Source organism: Coturnix japonica, chromosome 3 (assembly GCF_001577835.2).
Source record: "Coturnix japonica isolate 7356 chromosome 3, Coturnix japonica 2.1, whole genome shotgun sequence".
Taxonomy (NCBI): domain Eukaryota; kingdom Metazoa; phylum Chordata; class Aves; order Galliformes; family Phasianidae; genus Coturnix; species Coturnix japonica.
In genome coordinates this window covers 91,757,116-91,777,048 of record NC_029518.1, presented here as the reverse complement: position 1 = coordinate 91,777,048, position 19,933 = coordinate 91,757,116, and the positions used below count along the sequence as shown (strand labels likewise).

Below are 19,933 nucleotides of genomic sequence, written 5' to 3'. Positions count from 1 at the left end.
TAACAGCAGTGCCTGATTTCTTTGGTTTAAACTTACCTTTTTCACATTTTCTTGTGACATTTTCCAGATATAAATTGTTATGATGAAGAGTCATTCATTGCAAGGGAAAAAGCTGTAATTATGTTTCTCTTTTCTAAAAGAAAGTGGGGCTGGAGGGGGATTATTTTACACAGATCAGTGAAGGACACCCTAATAAAGATTGGTCTGGAACATTTCTTTTTATGACAATTGACTTATCGGCAAGAGTCATTGTAGCAAATCTGGAAATTACATAATTGCCAGAAACTGTAGATATTTGACTTGGCAAGAACCTTAGGTGTCTCTGATTTATTATTGTAAGAATTTGGCTCTGCAAAGATGAAGAAATGTTTAATGAAAGAACAGTAGAATACAAATGAAACAAGCAGAGATCCTGTTTTCAGAGGCTATATTTAACTACATTGTCACTACTACTGTAACACAAATAAACTAAACTGAAAATGTCTGGGATGGCAAACTGGCACAAACATCAATCTGCAGGAAAATATTAATTTCAACAGCTGAACACTCGTCTTCTCCACACAGTTGTGTTCTGCACTTCAATCAAGTTATCTGTGGGTCATTCACTTTATTAGACACAGGCACAATAATAAAATCTGTCCTTCAAAGGGCAGTGAAGCCCTTCCGAGTAACAGCATCTAAAGGTATTAAGCAATGCCATAATTACAAGAAATGTGGGTGACCAAGATCAGAGTGGTGAAGCGGGAACATTAAGAACTTAGATTTGGAGAATTTGCAGACCACAGCAATTCCGAAAACACCCATAATTATTCTTTGTATCAGAAGAGCAGGTCACCACACAGTAGATTAAGGTGAATGTCTTTGCATTAAGCTATTTGCATCAAAGAGATTTACTTTGGCAAGTCCTCCTGGAGAAGTTTCCCCTTTGATAAAGTTCACTCTCTTGCTGGAGAAAATGCTGTTTCCTGAAAATGGATTATAATCTACTCTTTTAATATCTCCTTATGTTTCTCATGTTTATCTTACTACCCCACAGAGGAGCTGCTAAGAACATCCCACAGTTTATCTGTCTTGGCGTTCAGCAGGGCGGCAACAGCAGGAATCAATGGCACTGCTGCTGCTCTGCTCGGCTGTTGTAAAGGGAAAAAAGTCCTACTGCTGTGTGAGATCCACATTCCTATCTCCCAGAAGACACATGTGCTGGCACCACCATCGTCCATTAGACCAGAAGATTGAGTCTGCTGTCAGGTTGGAGCTTCTCTGCTGGCACTTGGACAGACTAATGCCCTGCCAGGGCTCTGATCATCTCGGTGTTATGGAGGAGTAGAACACCCTGTTAGAAAAAAATAATGTTCCTGATGAAGTGAAAAACTCAGATGATGTATTTCACTGTCAGGAGATTAGAAAGAAATATGGTACGAAGTCACACAAAAACCACCTTGTTATCTCTATATTTTTCCAGAAGTAAATACTGAATAGATGTTACCGGACACACTAGGAGAGGGAAGATATGTCAAAGAGCCTGATGCTCCTCTCTAAATGATGGAGGTATCACTAAGAATAAATCAACCTGCTCCCTATTGACCATGATGTTATAAATGACCGAGGCCACATAGGCAAAAGCATTTCCAGAGACTGGAATGCAGAAATCTGCCCAAAAGCTTTAATTCCAACATGAGTAGATGTGTAGAGTCAAGGTTTTTCAGTAAATAACACTACATGCATACTACGGTGGCCAACAGTGGTAACATATGTAAAAATCAGAAAACAAGTCCAAACCACTTGCCTTGGGCACTGCCATTCTGTGGATGTAAGGAGAGCAGCGTGGCTTGTGCAATACATCGTGTGCTACCAGAGCATTTATTAATCAGCTGTTTTATGAAGGTTTTGGTTTCCTCTCTCAAAAGCACCAGCCACAACATCTTTCTGAATGACAGAAAACTCTTGTTAACCCTCCATTACACATTTATTCGTATTTTCTGAGATTACATTTTGTTCTAGCAAAACAATCATAGTCCACCTCATCTTCACTATTCATATCACGTCATTTCTGCACATTTATTGTATGATATGATACAAACATTTTTGCTTATTTTTTTAAATTAAACTGCAATCTTTAAAAATAAATACAAATTGAAAAGCCTATTAAGACTTAAAATAATAAGAAAGGCACTGACAGGAAATCTGAAACTAAAGCCATTATATAGATACTATATCAGCAGTATCTGGCTATAAAAACAAACAAATAAACAAACAAAAAAACCAACGTATTTTAAGAGGTCTTAGATAACTTTTCCATTCATTCCTCATAAGGTCATGCACTAATACTCTGAAATCCAAAGTCAAGAAAAAGGAAGAACCTCATTATCACCTGTACTGAGAAGAAGTGGAGTCAAACGTGTTCTTACTCATTGCAAACACACTGCCTGTCTACTTAAGCATCCTTAAAATTGAGAGCAGCCATTGCCAGCCATTATACAAGCTGGAGTCAGGTGTCTTGGAGGTCCTTATACCAGGCTCCTTGCAGTGCCATTGCAGGATGAGGGGCTGCTAGCCCAGTGTGGGTGCTTCAGTCAGAGTGCCTACTGTAGCCCATTGGTTTTTGTATGATAATGGTTGATACATCAAATGTTATGGCTGTTGTTTTCCTATATTTTCACAATATAATTTAACATTACTGAGATATAATATGAAATTCATGTCCACATCCTCTGAAAGACTCATTTTATCCATCCTTTTGTGCTTTAATTTATCTGACTGCTTACCTTCTTTTGCTTTTCAACAGAACCATATGCAGTGCATGGTTTGCACTTCAGAGTCTTTTTCTTGGCACTAAATAAAACCCAAGAATGTGGCTACCAGTTATTTCACAGCTTTTTACTCAACTGCAAAGAGTTCTCCCATTTTGGAATGAATACAGTGTTGGCAGAATATGTATTAATAGCCATAACTTAAGCTGACTAATATTTTCCATCTTGCCAAAGTTTAAGTCTTTGCAACATTTATTTATTTATTTATTTATTTATTTATTTATTTATTTATTATTCTAAATGCAGCCTCAACTGAGAAAAGTTATTTTGGCAAAATTCATTCATCTCCCTCCCATAAATGTAGTTTGGGAATAACAAACTTCTTGGCTCACATTAATATTTTTTAGTAACTTTTGCCATATTTCTGAAAATCAACTTAAATTTGCCAAGTCGTGAGACTTTGGAAAAGCTGTTTACGTGTGCCCAGGAGAGATATACTTGAGTTAGCAAGAATTCACAAAGTTAAGATCTGCAGTGACCGTATTCCATTCTCACCCAGATTCCCAAAAACCTTCTGCCAACATGCTGAAACACACAGAAGAAGAAGAAGAAAAAAAAGAAAAATCTGTTATAGAGAATTAAGAGCCTTTGGTTGGTGCTTTTTTACTATGTGGAAACTGTTATGGTGACAGAAACTACAACAAAATACAATGTATTTTTCCCTCATCTCAGTGGTGCTTTTGTGACGTTCATGACTGGTGAAGAGGAATAACTTGATGAAATTCAGCTTAACTGGAGATCTGAGGAGCTTAACAGAGAGGTTACTATCTCAGATGATTCTTAGAGGACAAAAAGAAATCAATTGTCTAGATATCACATAACCCTTCCATTTCAAATATCCTGCCAACAGAGCAATCCCAGTGTTTCCTGTGCTACTTTCAATTTTTGAGGCAGTCTGCTAAGAGTTAAATATTTCATTTCTGTGGGGGCTGTATGCAAACCTTGTCACTGGCAGTCTGCTGTGGCTCATTTGAGCCTATTCCTGGCAAGCCAATGTCTGGAAGGGTGAAATTTTTCTATATAAGATATCGCACTCCCAGAATGAAGGACAGAATTTTGACCATAGACTTTAATTTAAAGATGTCATGTGAAAGGGGTTCATGCATAGGGAGGCAAACCATTAAACTCATTAGAAAAGACTGTGAGAAATACCATAACCAAGTATCTGTGATATTATTAGAGATATAAATACCACCATCAACTGTGTCATTAAAGGAGAAATGAATGGATAGACTGGAAAACAAATGGTACTAGTAATGATAAGCGCTAATTACTTCTGAATTTGATAAACAGCAGATTTCATCACATATTTCCAGTCTGGATAAGAAGCAATGTTATTTTTACTTGATTGGTGTAAATGGTAAGGATATTAAAGAAGCAGTATCTACAGTGATAGATACAGATAGCTTTTTATCAGAGAATTATTGAGTCAGCCATAAATAAGCTGAAGATCCAAATCGCATTCAAGGCTTTGAGTCAGAACTAGAAGGAAGGAAAAAGATGTAGAATAAAATGTCAGTTTTAACAAAGGCAGGCCATACAAGAATACATATTTTTTCATTAATATCTGATCTTATACAGAGGAAGTACTTCAAAACAAACCTTCTTAAAGGTCTGTAAGGAGCTTTGTTTTGGTTATGTGGTTTGACTGAATAGAAAATGATTTATTACAAAATATTTTACTTATGTGATATTATTAAATGAATATCAGGGTGGAGAAAGAATAACTAAATGGGACCTGGAGAAACTCAATGGCTGATGGTAATTACTCCCGAGTCATTCATTAATCTGATTCTATTTAATTTTTGTTAACGATCCTAGTCATTTCTGGTTTTGAGAAGTCAGTAAATTTTATACGGTTCACTTTAATTTGTTCAGTAAGTTTGAATGACCTGGAAAGCCAGCAGATGAAAACTGAAATTAAATGTAATGATTCAAGGCACAAGATTAAGAAGTGCAGAAAAAGAACAAGAAATCTGGCATCTCAATGGTTAACAAAAGCTGTTAGAATTAGTAAATATTGCTGAAATGTAATGAGTACAAACCAAGTGACACATGAGCCAAGGCTTAAAAGCAGCTCAATTTTCTTATTCCTGGCCAATTGCTTATGGACAGCTTTTTGAGACAAGAGCCTCGATGAATTAGGATCTAAATGATCTACATCAATCCAAATAAAAACATGTTCATTATGCCAGGAAAAGTAATGCCACAAAATCCTGGTAAAACATCGGTATACACAAAAATCTTTTTGGTTACTTTGGTTCATGGGATGGTTACTGGAATTGGAACAGATGCAAAGAAAGACAACCAGAGAGAATGGGGAAGGTACCTCACCAAAATGAAGGCTGTGTGGATACACTCCCATAGAGACAAGAGAACCACAATGGGAAGCTCTGGTATTTTAAGCTTATACATTTGTTTAAGTCTGGAAAGTAGAGAAAATAAGTCTAAGTATTTTTCAGTTTCCCCACTTTAACAGAAAAAAAAAAAAAAAAAAAAAAAAAAAAAAAAAAAAAAAAAAAAAGAAAAGAAAAGAAAAGAAAAGAAAGAAATCAAACTGGTTTTAATATACACATCGGTAGACTCACAGATAATATGAATTCAAGGAAACAGACTCAGAAAATCTGTTCTTACTCTTTGCCTCTTTTCCTTCTTTCTATACAGTATATAACAACATTTTGTTACTGAAACTGCAGTTCAGCCAGGAACCAGATTTTCAGCCTAAATTTTGTGACTGGCTTTCCCAGCAGTGCTGTCGGCAGTGGGATCAGGACCAGCTCAGCCTTCTGATTCCACAGTTGCAAGTCACAATTTACAACAGCCTTTTCAGCCCCCATGAGCAGGCAGGGCAGAGCGAAGGGCCATGGCTGTAGGTCACAAAAACACTCGATGCAATTTAATTAAAACCATATGCAGGCAGTGGAAGACACTGTCATCAGGGAACAAGTCATCGGGAACTGCCAGAGGCCTGCCTGCTGCATGTTCACAGCTCCCAGACTGAGTTTCTCCAGAAGTACCATTCAATCCCATTTCACAGTGACTCACCATGTTTGAAAACACAATTTACCCTTGTTATCTTTTAGTATGAAAAAGAAGAGTGTCTCCAGGGTGTATGCGAGGAATGGATTGTCTTTTCTACATACCTCTCTCACAGAGGAAGCCCGCAGTAACTTGTCTGCAGATCAGCCCCACAAACTCATCAATGCCACTTGGCCCCCTCTGCCAGAGGGTGCTCACAGCAACCCGGTTTTCATCGACTCAGAATCATAGAACCATTAAGGCTGGAAAGACCATTAAGATCACCTAGATCACCTAGATCAACACATGACTGTGACTGCTCTAGTCCCTCAGTGTGACATTTATCCTCTTCTTGAAAATCTCCAGGGATGTGGAGTGGGCCATGTGTGGGCCAAATGCAGGATTGGGGCACTGCTTTGCAAATGCCTGAGTGAGGGGGACTTGGCTGCAGGGAGGCACGAAGATCAGACCAATTGTGAGAGCCCCACACTTCGTGCTTGGGCTGGGAGAGGTCTGCAAAAGTCATTTTCTTTCTGCTGAGAGGACTGAGGAGGGGAGGATGGACGTCAAATAGGGAGCACCTTCCTGTGTGTTCCTACAGGATCAAACACAGCAGCTCCCCAGTGCTTTCTGAGGCCCTTGGTAACTATCATAACACAAACAATAACAGATTATCATCACTTTTAGTCCTCATTCATTTTCTCCCAAATGCTTAACTTGCCAAAAGAAGAGAGGGGACCCAAACTAGCAATGGGATACACATTCCCTGCGAAGTGGAGTCACACTGTAACTTAAATAACAGGCACGTCGTGTGCAGGTTGATGACAGGTCTGAAGCTATGGCTTAGAGAAGCCCTAAATCTCCTACCGTATTTATACTTCTGGCTCCTCTCTCCCCCTAGTGCTGCCCTAATCACTTGTAATCCTCTTCTTGGAAATAGATGGTAGCCATGTGCAGTCAGAAAAAAACTTTCTGCTGCTAAAGCTCACTTCTCAGGTTGGGTATTAGGAAAAACTTCTCAAGATAGAGTGCCTGGCACATGTTGCCCAGGCAGGTGATGGCATCACTGTCCTTGGAAGTGTTCAAGAAATGTGAAGAAACTGCACTGAAGGAGATGGTTTAGTGGGCGATATTGGTGATAAATGAACAGTGTGGCTAATCTTAGTTGTCTTTTCTAACCTTAATGATTTTAAGATTCTATGAATCTACAGGTATAATCAAACCATTCCACACTTTTTCCTTGGATCAGCCTGTGCTTATTCTGACTACTTCCCTGTGTGCCTGAGAGTGCTTATAAAGAGTATTTTTTTACAAATGCTCTTAAGAAACACAAAGAAAAAGGCTTTGTCCCCAAGGACAGCAGCAGGAGGGCTGGCTATGCAGACAAAAATCCTGTCCCAGTGCGCTGTGTAGATCCCATTATTTGTGTGTTACACCACGGGGGCAGAGCAGTGAAGCTTTCTATGTATGTAAAGAGAAAAGGCAGATGTTCTGTTTTAGCAAAGCAGTGGTTCTGTTTTTTTCCAATATACGTGTGAGAGACAGTGCCATAATGCACTGTGGGTGTTTTTGTTCCAATGGTTCTGGATTTCTGCTGCTGCCTCTGCCCAAAGCCCATAGGACTGACTGCTCCATCATCGCAACAGGGGCTGTGCGCTATTTTCCTCACTGACACTCAAGTGCAAACTGTGTTTGAAACCTTGTTCCATCCAGGAAATTTGTGTGAAACCACATTCTGCTCAGATGGGCTGGAGAAACCCATCTAACAGCCCTGCTTGTCTTCTCATTTTTGTTAAATATAACCAGTAGTGCAAGAGGGATTAACTGCTATATCTAAGACATTTTTGCACAAGTATGTGAAAATATGACCTACAAGTCTTTTTCAATATGAATTTCTCATTAAAGACTATAACCTAATTTTATATGTAAACCTTCATGGAATCTAAAGTGGTCTAATAGCTAAACCATTGGGCACTTAATGCAAACTAGCATGTTTAATTACCTGGGTAAATCCCACAGTTGTATAACTTCTGATAAAGAAAAATGAATATAAAGGATTTCAGCATGTATGTCTCAGTCTTGCTCAGACTTGTTCCTCTGTGGATCTGCCTGCTTGGCTGGAGCCTCCATTTGTTTCTATTATCAATGAGATAACTGGTGCATAATAATAATAATAATAACAATAACAATAATAATAATAATAATAATAATAATAATAATAATAATATAAAAATAATAATAATAATGATAATACATTTAAAGAATTATCTCTTGCTATACAGATCTGAATTTAAATCTGAGGGGCACTGTATTTTTTACTCCGTAGAATCCATGGGATTTGCATGCGCAGTTTTCCACCTTTCCATATTATTAGTGTGTATGTGGTTGTTTTGTTTGGCAGACATTCTGCTTCATCTGGGAACATAGCAATAAATGCCCACAGAAAAACTCCCATACTGCAAAGACAAATTCAGACCACTTAAATCCATTCCTATTGCTGTTGTTGTCACTGGTGGTAGTTGCACTGCTGTTTTGTTTGGTTTGGCTTTTAATACATCAGTATGATTTTATCAGTTTCTTTCCTAAGTTAGCTGAAAAAGCATTAATATAATTATTTTATTGCAGCTTATTCACTTATTCAGCTTATTTGAGGTTTTTTGTTTGTTTGTTTTTTGTTATTTGACCACAGACTTCCAGCAAGACTGCATTCTTGTCTTATTCTACGTTTTTTTACACAGGTAGATAATGGCAGGACAAGACGAAATGGTTTAAAGTTGAAGGAGGGAATATTTAGGTTGGATGTCAAGGGAAGTTCTTTACTGTGAGAGTGGTGAGGTGCTGGAACAGCTCCCAGAGAGGCTGCCCTGTTTCTGGAGGTGGTTGAGGCCAGTCGGATGGGGCCCTGGGCAGCCTGGTCTAGTATTAAATGTGGAGGCTGGTGGCTTTGCCTATGGAGGGAAGGTTGAAGCTTCATCATCCTTGAGGTCCCCTCCAACCCGAGCCATTCTATCATTCTATGATTCTATGATCATTTGAAGCTGGACTCCTGCTCAATTGTTGTGAGAGAAGTCACTGAATCCTTCTTAATTCCTCCGGTAGCAAACTTCTAGCTGGGACAGGAATATTCAGTCCTGGAGCTAAGACAGTGTTTTTACCGTATTTTTTGGCTCACGCTCAGGTAAAGATAATACTTTCCTGAATTTCAGAATTCTCCTTGATTTGTTTTTGAATGCTTGAAATTACAAGATGAGCTTTCCTTGGGAGAAAGTAAGCTCACAACTTATTGCTCAGCTCAGAAGAGTCAGCAAGTCAATTCAGTCATATGACTATTACAGAAGCAATCCTCTTCTAGGAAAATTTGTAGTAAGCCCTGAGAAGAAATGTCTGGAAAACTAAGGACACAGTTTAGCTACTGATTTCATCCTGACAAGATTAAGGAATAGAAAAGCTCAATAAAAAGAAAAACAAAACTGCCATTGCAATAATAAAACAGGATTTCTTAGAGAAAGGAGATCAGCAGTCAGCGAGCCTTATGCCTCCACACAGTACATCTCTGCACTTTTGCTGGGTTGTCACCTAACCAGATTGGGTAGTTGTGCCAGTGCACTCCTTGCCCCCACAGCCAACCCAGTTGTTACGCCCAAGGCATAGTGCATATCATGAGATGCATAAAGACCTTGTCCTTGGGACTAATAACAATCAAGAGTTCATCATCAGTGCTCAGACACATGATGACAGACAGAACCAACAAATCATCTTACCCCATAAATAGCAAGCAGCCTAAGAACCCCTTTGAGAGCTCTCCTTGCAAGCAACTGGCTGCACATCATAATCTCCCCTTGAGAAGGGATACCACTCAAGTTTACTCAATGCCTGCACAGAGATGCACCTGGGATGTGATGACATCTTGCTGACAGATCCTCAGTAAGTGATTTATTGTTTTTAAGCCATACCAGCTCCATTTAGATTCACTATGCTCCCCCACCCTCTGTGTAGCAAATGGCCAAAGATATATGGCTGTTTCAAATCTTGTTAAGTCACTGTCACCACTGTTCAAATTACCACATTATATCTACTTTATATCAATAAATATCTTTCCGCCTTCCTCTTATACTCAAGGTGTGCAGTACATTAGTCGCCTTCTGTGATTGTTGTCAACCTCTGTACTGCTGGGTTTGGGTGTCACATAACCTGCCCCATGAAGACTGGAATGAGTCACTCAAAAGGTGGAGGAGAAAGAATAGATAGCAGAACATGAGCTGTCAGTCACTATCCAAGTTATGTCTCTCAAATGAATGCCTTAGAACACAATTAGTCATAAAAGGATCACAGGAGGCACAGCCTGAAGTGGCCCTGGCATGACTGAATGAGGCACCAGAGACTGAATGTCTGTGACATAATCATGCTCAATACAAAGTAGGACTTACACATTCAAAGACAGAAAAGGTCCTTCCATTGTGAGTCTTCTCCCTACTTCTGGTCTCAGTATGTGAAATGTTGGGAAATATTTCACAATCTTCCAGATAGAAGAGCTGGTTTGCTTTTTTTTTTCCCCTTCCCATTAACAACACACTTTGAGCTCCTTCCTGAAAAGAAACATATAAATGGTTGTTTTTAATATTGGAAAAATATATGTCACTCAGTCAAGGGAACTTTTTTTCCCATTCTGCTGGTTCCAGCAGCCCAAGGCACGTACAGAAAAAGAAAAAAGAAAAAAGGAGTTACACACATCCTTTTTGTTTTAATACAAATGCCCTACAACTTTCCAAATTAATGGGTGATAGCAGAAAATTCCTTTCCTTTTGAGTTGAGCTCAGAAACCACAAAGCCATTTCATTTTGGACCCATTCCTATTCTCAGACTCCCCAGGAGATTCAGTAAAAGCAAGACATTGCTATTTATTGGAACTCCGTGGGCATTACAACATTTTTAGATGTAGATAAGGCAGCCTCATGCCGCGTTTGGAAAGTCAAGATTTCATTTATAAGGTGCTGAAGCTGGAAGGCTTTCATGTCAGGCCTGAAATTCACAATCTCCAGCAAAGGAGGAAATGGAGGGTATGTCAGCAGCAAGCAGTGGAGTGCAGAACAGAGATGGCTCAGCTCAGTGCATATGTTCACACAGATGAGTGCTATGTAGAGATATCATGTGGGTTCTGAGAGTTAAATATTTACGTTAGCATAGCATTGCTTTCAGCAGCAACACTTCAACAGCACTACTTGGGACCAGAACCAAGTTACCATCTCTTACATTTTCAGATGCCTTGCAAAGGTTAAAAGGAGTCTTCAGTCCTTCAGCGATAACTCTTTTCCTTGGGTTGGAAGAACAAAAATAAAACCATTCAACAAAAGGCAATTCACCAACTGCAGCACTTAACCACGACTAGATGCATGAGTAGCATCTTATTAGAGAGCACCTCCTCAGGCTGGTGCTGAAGCCTCTGAGCAGGACAGTGGGAATGACTGGGACCAGATGCAGCTGTTCTACAGCCAAACTCCCTTTTCCAGCTTTTCCCCATGCTGGATGATGACAGACTGGCAGGGATTTGCCCGATCTGACTGCAGGAAGGAGAGGGAGTTCTCAGTAGCATGTCATGCAGCAGCTTTTGAGTACAGACACTGCAGGGAAATGTTCAGGATCAAAACTCGGGGAAAAGAATCAGAGAATCACAGGGATTGGAAGGGACCTCTGGAGTTAATCTCATTCAACCTAGATGCTGAAGACGGTTCCCTACAGTGGGATGCACTGAAAGTATCCAGACAGGTCTTGAATATCTCCAGAGAAGAAACTCCACATCCTCTCTGGGCAACTTATTCCAGTGCTCTGTCACCCTCTCTGTAAAGTATTTCTTCCTTGTGTTTGTATGGAACTTTATGTGTTCCAGTTTGTCCCTTGTTCTTTCACTCTCTTCTCCAGTTTGAACAGTCCCAGGTCCCTCAGCCTTTCCTTGTGCAGGAGATGCTACAGGCCCTCAATAATCTCTCTGTTTTCCTGATGGACCCTTTCTTGGAGATCCCTGCCTTTTCTGAAGTGGAGAACCTAGAACTTAACAGAGTACTTCAGATGTGGCCTTCATCTGAGATGAGAGGAGAGGGGAGGATCACCTCCCTCAACCTACTAGCCACACTGTCCATGATGCAGATACCACTGGCCTTCTTGGCCTCAAGGGCACACTGCTGTCTCATGACCAACCTTCTCCCCACCAGGACACCTAGGTCTTTCTCTGTAGAGCAAGTCATCTTCTAACCTGTACTGATGCATGTGGTTATTCTTTCCCATGTGCAGGACACTACACTTGCTTTTTTTGGAGTTCATCAGGTTCTTCCTTGCCCACCTCTGTCATGGTTTTATGACAGCCCTCCTTCCCCAGTTCTTACCCCAGCTCTGCCCATTGTCTTACCTTCCAGAAAGCTCCTACTGCTTCCAGACCCCCTGTGCTCGGTGGGACCATGGGCAATAGGGCTGACTGGAGAAGGCAGACGGCCAGGTAGTATTCATTCGCTATTATATAGAACAAGAAGAAGCAGATTAATGCACTGCACTTGCAGTACAGGCTTTTCCTGCAGGCTGTTGCTGATTAAACATTTTGAGAATTTAAATCTCTCTGAGATCTTTATCCTTCTGCCAAATTCATCTGGAACTGGGCATCGCTAGGGAACGATGGACAGATGGTATAATCACATAAGCCTCCTTGCATCAGGAAACCATGTTAAAATAAATAAATAAATAAATAAATAAATGAGCAGGGAAAGCAGCAAACACAGTTATGGCTTTTGGGGATGGACAGAGACAGAAAACACACTATTTGCTGCACGTTACACAACAGCATCGGGCTGAGGCAACGTTTAGGGTCTGCCTTCAAAATGTTCTGACTCCTCTGAACTGAGCTGTGTGCTGTCACTGTGGAGTCACTGCTTGCCAACAGTGGCTATGGATGCACTGAGCCCAGGCAGAACTGCTTCCTTCCTTTCCCTCTTCCACCTCCAGCCCATCAGCACGGGGAGTGGTTCAGATAGGCAGGGAGCATTTCCGAGCAGTATGCATGAGATAAGTAGGCCATGTTGTGTAAGCGTCCCTGTGCAGGATCCTGTTTTTTAGGACCAGTCCATCATCCGGAATGACAGCTCACTGAGCTCGCTACACACAAACCAAACGCTATCACTTAAATGACCATTCCTAAGAGCTGCGTGGAACACAGGACCTCAGGCTGCTCAATGGCCAACCAGTCCTTTATTACTGTATTCTGCGTCTTGTTTTTTGTGTTTGTTTTTTTCTTTCACCACGAACTTCTTCCAGCCAATGTTAAAGCAACGATAAATCCCTAAGTGCCGCAGATAAAATGCCATCCGTAGATCAGATCGGGCGTTGCCGAACATCAAGCAGGGCGTGGATGAATTCTGTCCCCTCTACCCCGTGGGCGGGAGCTGCTGGGCCGGAGTGAAAGGGAAAGCCACCTCCCCATCGCCTTCCCCTGCCCGAACGGGGCGGAGCGGCCCCGCCGCTTCCCGGTGCTGAGCTCCGGCCGCTCCCGTACAGCGTGCCCCGTCCCCCGGCACCATGAGCGGCTCCGGGCCGGACGCACCGCAGCTCGGTAGTGCCGAGGAGAGCGGGCTGCAGGAAGCCGAGCGGGACTGGGCAGCGGCCAAGGCTTTCTACGATAACCTGGTCACCAAGAAACCGCGGCCGGTGAGCGGGGGCGGGATGGGGATGGGGGTATGTGAGGTGCCGGGGGTGCCGCTACTACCCTCCTCTCGCATTGCAGCCCAAGCCTCAGCATGCCATCACAGTGGCCGTCTCGTCCCGAGCGCTCTTCGACATGGTTGAGGAGCGGCGGATTTACGAGGAGCAAGGGCTAGAGAAGTACGTGGAGTACCAGCAGCAGAACGAGAACGTCACCCTGAAGCCTGGACCGGCGTTTCACTTCGTCAAGGTGCGCGGCTCGAGGGCGCTGGGGATGCTGAGAGGGTGGACTAAGGGAAGAGGAGGAGCTGGGAGCCCTCCTAGCGTGGAGATAACCCCGGGTGTGGGCACAGAGCCCTTCCTTGTGAGGTCATTCACAGTTAAGACAGGCCCCAGACTGTTGTAAGTTTGTTGTAACTTCCTTCCCTAAAAAAAACTCACATCCCTCTGTTCGTAGCCCTAGTTTCGCTTTTTAGTCCCACTTGTATTAGAATTGCTGTAATTAAAGATATTGTTGACTTAACATGAATCAAATTACTTTATAGAGAAGTGAACTATTTTTATCAGCTTTAATCTTTCCTTGCTTTCTTGTCGTGAAACCCCACCTGCTGCACTTTGTTCATCAGTAGGGCCCCCAGTACAAGAAGGACATAGACCTATTGGAATATGAGCACAGGGGAGGGCAATGAGGGTGCTCAGAGGGCTGGAGCATCTCTCCTGGGATGACAGGCAGAGGGAGCTGGGTTTGTTCAGTCTGGAGAAGAGAAGAAACCAGGGAGACTTTATAGTGGCCTTCCAGTATCTAAGACGACCCTACAGAAAAAATAGGGAGGAACTCTGTCAGGGAGTGCCTACACAGGACAAGATGTAATGGCTTAAAACTCAAAGATGGGATAAGAAGATTAGAAGTCAGAAAGAAATTCTTTATTCAGAGCTTGGAATAAGGCTGCCCAGAGAAGCTGTGGATGCCCCATCCCTGCAGACATTCATCCCCAGAGGTTGGATAGGGCCCTGGGCAGCTTAATCTGGTGGCTGGCTACCAGCCCATGGCAGGGTTTGGAACTAAATGGGCTTTAAAGTCCCTTACAACCTAAGTCATTCTGTGATTCTAAGATTCATTCTCATCCTGGAAATAATTCTGGAGGATCAGAAAAGGCAATAGACCCCTAGTTCGCAGTCAAGGGTTGAGCAGAGGTGTGATGGATTCTGCCTTCATTGCACAAGATCAGAGAAATGGCCAAGGCAAACAGTGTCCAGCATGGAAAGCAAGTTAAAAAATCTCAAGTTGAAATCATATATATGATTTGGAGTGACAGGTCAGTGGGACTAACCTGAAGAAACTGCTGTCCACAGGGTTCATTTTATATCCGTGGAAAATTGTTTGAGAAGCTCTGCCACAGCAATTTTAGGAACAGAAAACTTAGGTTTTAAAGGTGTGTTGACATTGCTTGAGTTCTACTCTCAGGATGTAAAACATCTTCAATGATCAGTTTTTGAAATACGTGGTTAAAGGCAAATTCCGCGTGTAAGTTGACTGCCACATTTGTTACCCGCAGGCACTAGAACATGTCAATGCCAGGCTTCTCGAACTGTACCCTGATGATGAAGAACGATTTGACATTGTTTTGATGACTAACAACCATGCCCAAGTGGGAGTGAGGCTCATAAACAGCATTAATCACTATGGTAAGTAAAGTAAATACTGCTTTATAGAACAGCCTGTGGTTACATAATAAAATAATGTATTTTTTTCTACTCTGACCTTACTGAAAATGGTTCCTTTGGTACTGACACCCATTCCTTTGGGAGCGATAAGTATTTTTGTGTGTCAGAGTGAGGTAGTGTTAAACAGGATTTGGTCCAAAGTTCGGACTTAATCAGGTGTGAATCCTAATTTCTGAGAGTAAGTTCATTTCTTTGGTATTTGCATTCAATATACATGTCCTTTCACAGCAGTTATTCTGTTTCTTAGGGGGATTTTGTGTTAAATTCTCTGGATGGAAGGACAGATTAAATATCACAGTCCGCTTAAGTTCTGTAATTTGTTGATGCAGCAGTGAACAGTTTTGCCTTCTTTAAACTTAGTCTCACTTGTAGGCTAGAGTAATTTTTCCCAGCTTCCTTTTCCAGGTTTGTAGTGTCAAGTAGAGTCACACCTTGTGCCGTTCGTATTTCAGGCTTAACAATAGAACGCTTCTGCTTGACGGGAGGAAAAAGTCCTGTTGGCTACCTGACTGCGTACCTTACCAACCTGTACCTGTCAGCAGACTCTGAGAAAGTGCAAGAAGCTATAGAAGCAGGTTGGGATTCTCTTTGTTGTTAAAAGCCAATCTAGGAACTGTTTGTCTTTCACAGAAAGTAGTACCGCTTCATCAAGTGAAGGAAGTTATTATTTTGCATGCCAAAAGCTTATCATTTATAGTTACTTAACAATATTTCTCTGCATGTTTCCCCTCGGACCCTTCAGCGTGCTGATAATGCTAACCTAATCTGCCTTTATTTCTGCCTCACCTTTCTGCTACTTCTGCTGCCATCCTCCAGGAACTGAACTCAGTGCATCCCTGCTTGTTCCATTTAGTGTGTGTTTGAATTGAGTCATTTGTTTGATAGGAGTTACAAAAGCTAACTTCCTTGTTTTAGAAGCAAAAAAAAAAATATTAAGAAATACAATTATTTCAACTTAGTCTCATTGGAATTTCATGCCTTGTCTCATTTGCAGAACACCTTAGGGACCAGCTTTGTGTGTTCTGTGGAACTGAAAGTGAGCCTATTGAAGGAGTTATATATATGAGGGCTGTCTCATTGAAATGTGTCACAGACCAGCCATTACAAACTAACTTCAGAAATGGTTTCTACTCACTATAAATAAAGGTCACCACAAATAAACCATTGGATCTGAACTGCTGATAATTCTATGAATGATGCTGCAGGACACGGCAACTGAAGTTCTCTGATCTGCTTTCAGGCATTGCAGCAGCTACCATGTTCAGTGCCAACAAGGATGTTGCTTACTCGGATACGCAGTTGAGAGTGGCATTTGATGGGGATGCAGTTCTGTTTTCTGATGAATCAGAACAGATCGTCAAAGAGCAAGGATTAGATAAATTTTTTGAACACGAACAGCTGAATGAAAATAAACCTCTTGCACAGGTTTGTACTTCTTGATTCGACAACACTTCAGAACATTTAGTTTAATTCTCATTCCTGCTGTATTTTGTCCAGTTTCCCTTTTTGATGTGCACAGTTCACTGTGGAAGCTGAATTACTGCTTCTTTGCCCTACTTATTTCCTTTTTCAAGGACTATCTTTAAAATACGTTTGACATGAGAGACCACCATGACGATCCTATCAGCAGATCAGTCACTTCAGAGAGAAAAACTTACATATGTGAGCCAGTGGCTTACAGTTGTATTATAATTATTAGAAAAGCCAAAGAGTGCTACTGATTTCCTTTAATTTTTCTTTATCACACTGTGTATGTAATGTTAAGTTCAGCTACTGGAATATTCAGGTAATGGAAGCAGGGTAATATGTATGGTTATGCTCTGTCAGAACTATGAAATTTGTCTAAAGGCCACAAATACTTTAAAATTAGCTTAAAATACTATCTGTGCTGTTGTTAACAATGGTATAAATCAAGAATAAAAGCTTGATCTATGAAAGTTCTGCACCAAGCAACATATTGGGAGTTGGCTCAAAATACAATTTACTTTTTTTAATCAGGATGTAATTACAATGTTGTCATTCATCTGAAATGACTTCGCTGACATATGTGTAATTAAGTCTGCTGTTGGGCTTTGTACAGGCAAGTGATTGTAACTTCAGGATCATTGTAAAAGAAGTTTGGTGGTTGTGAAGTACATAGTATTAAGCAGTATAGTTATAACTTTATGTTGTAAGAAGTCTTGTAAGCCCTTGCAGACCTACTCAGAGATATTATGCATAGAGATTGCTCTAAGCATCGTAGCATTAAGGAACTAATTCTATAAGTGATAATCTGGAAGAAAGCACAGGAGTGATTTTAGGAACTACAAGCAAATATTCATTGTGTGTTTGATCTTTCATTCTCAGGGTCCTTTGAAAGGTTTTCTGGAAGACCTAGGGAAGCTTCAGAAGAAGTTCTATGCAAAAAATGAGCGATTAAATTGTCCTATAAGGACCTTCCTGGTGACAGCCAGAAGTGCAGCAAGTTCTGGAGCCCGAGTACTGAAGACACTTCGTAGCTGGGGTCTGGAGATTGATGAGGCGCTCTTCCTAGCAGGAGCTCCTAAGGGACCAATCCTAGTGAAAATACGTCCACACATCTTCTTTGATGACCAGATGTTTCACATCGAAGGAGCGCAGAAATTAGGCACCATAGCTGCACATGTTCCCTATGGTGTTGCTCAGAAATACCAAAAATCTGCATGACTGGGTGGTACCATTATGGATAAAGTTCTTGATTCAGCCAGCCTCTAATATACTAGTAGGTCTGAAAACCTCCATATGTGTGTGTTACATGCACTTTGTTTAAAGATTTGACTTCTGGCTAGAACAACCTTTAAATGAAATATTTTTAATATAGGCCGGTTTTTCATAGTTATTTTAATAGCATTCTTAAGCAGTTTAGGGTTTATTTTTGTTTACCTTTCTGGATATGACACTGTGTTTTCAATATTAGGAAAAAAATTGTACTGTTTTTATAGTTTGAGATATATTTTAAGAGACAGAGAGCAGTAATATTTTCTCTAACATAAACTGTAATTGGGTTATTTATAAGAAGAAACAACCGCAAATACAGCCCTTACTGGTAATTTCTGAAATTACCACAAGTCCAGTTTACCTGCGTGACATTACCTTGTTATATGTGCTTTCAGTAGCTTTGTTACCTGCAGGTTTTAGCTTCCATGGTCTTTCAAGTGAAATATTAGTATATTTGATACTGTGTTTACAAGAACCCTATATTTTTCTATACTGTTTTCCTACTGTAATAAAGCTGGCTTTACAGAACATTGTCATTTTTCTATTCACAGGCTTTAGTATAATTTCCTACGCAGTGTGAATTTAATGTGATCAGTAATTCTGTATCTCTTCCCTCCCTGAAGTATTTAGAACACTTTGTGGTTTAATCCAGCAAGCAGCTGAATACAACGCTGCCTCCTGCTCATTCTCCATGCTGCCTCAGTGGAATGATTGAGAGAAGTGAGATGGGGAGAAAGGCAGAACTGATAAGTTGGGATTAAAAACTACTTAGCAGGATAGAAAAGAAAGAGAAATAATAGTAATTATAATAAAAAATATGTATACAAAACAAGTGATGCACAAAGCAATTGCTCACTACAGCCAGCTGATGCCCAGCCAGTCCCTGAGCAGCAGCAGCCATCCCTAACCAACTCCCCACAGTTTTATAGGGTGTTTCTTTGTTTATTCACATGATGTCATATAGTATGGAATATCCCTTTGGCCAGTTTGGGTCACCAGTTCTCGTTATTTTCTCAAGTCCCCTTACTGGCAGGACAATACAGTACTGAAAAACTGAAACATCCTTGGGTCCATACAGCACTGCTCAGCAGGAACTAGAAACATCAGTGTATTATCAGCATTGTTTTTCTCCTAAAGCCACAACATAACACCATACCAGGCAATATGAAGAAAGCTATCTTTATCCCAGCTGAAATCAGTGTAGGACCCACTACTCACTGCTTTCAGCCTAATTGGAGGTATGAGGCAGAGATCTCAAAGGCACGTATGTTCCAACAGATTTCATGTTCATTTGTCAGAGATGCTATGAATATAATGACTTAGACAAAGACTAAAGAACTATATGTGGTTTTTTTTATTGGATTCATACTAGTATCTACGTCTGTTCTGTGATCTACATGAACTGAATCTGGCAAACTCAGATGAGTTTCCATGGGACAGGTGTTGGCTGCAACAAGAATTCATGTAAAATGGCACCATAGGTCTAATCTACCTCTTCTGTGCTAAGTTCTCGTATCTCAGTGTCATCCATGTTTTTGAATGCCTTCCAAATGACACAGTTAACATCTGTCAGGTGGTGTTTATCCTCCTCCCCTCCCTAGTGGAACGAGTGTCCTGTTTTATTTTTACTGTTGCTATGTATTTATATAAGAGACAAAACCTAAAGAATGTGCCTTGCAGGGGGAGTATAAGACAGTAGTGAATGCTTGTGGTGATCTGTGGTTCCTGTGGGAATTCATTCCAGAATCTCCCATTAGCCTCTGAGAAGGTTCAGTCTCTTCTGTCCAGATGAACTGTCCTGCTATTGCAGAAAGCTTCACTGCATTAATTGTGGTTTGCTCCTAAAAATGTAGCTCGTCTTTTAAATGCTCTCATCCAAGCCACAAAGATCTCTGGAAACAAAAGATGAAAGCCATGGTTCTATACAAAACTTGAGCAGAAAGCACTGGAAAGGTTTTGTGTTC

General features: G+C 40.9%; 1 protein-coding gene across 1 annotated transcript; it reads left to right on the top strand.

Moving 5' to 3' along the window:
• The first annotated feature begins 13,297 nt into the window (after positions 1-13,297).
• Positions 13,298-18,499, top strand: LOC107312292 (cytosolic 5'-nucleotidase 1B-like). Its single transcript, XM_015859586.2, has 6 exons — positions 13,298-13,514; positions 13,591-13,758; positions 15,065-15,194; positions 15,686-15,808; positions 16,474-16,658; positions 17,580-18,499. Exons 1-6 carry the CDS (start codon positions 13,386-13,388, stop codon positions 17,916-17,918), a joined length of 1,074 nt encoding a protein of 357 aa, XP_015715072.1. The 5' UTR covers positions 13,298-13,385; the 3' UTR covers positions 17,919-18,499.
• The last annotated feature ends 1,434 nt before the right edge of the window (positions 18,500-19,933 follow it).

What these genes read in the sequence shown, in the direction of transcription:
- LOC107312292 (XM_015859586.2), top strand. Translation starts at nt 13,386, where the DNA reads ATGAGCGGCTCCGGGCCGGACGCACCGCAGCTCGGTAGTGCCGAGGAG. An exon ending in TCACCAAGAAACCGCGGCCG is followed by an intron (nt 13,515 to 13,590) that starts GTGAGCGGGGGC and finishes CTCGCATTGCAG; the next exon opens with CCCAAGCCTCAGCATGCCAT. An exon ending in GCAAGAAGCTATAGAAGCAG is followed by an intron (nt 15,809 to 16,473) that starts GTTGGGATTCTC and finishes ATCTGCTTTCAG; the next exon opens with GCATTGCAGCAGCTACCATG.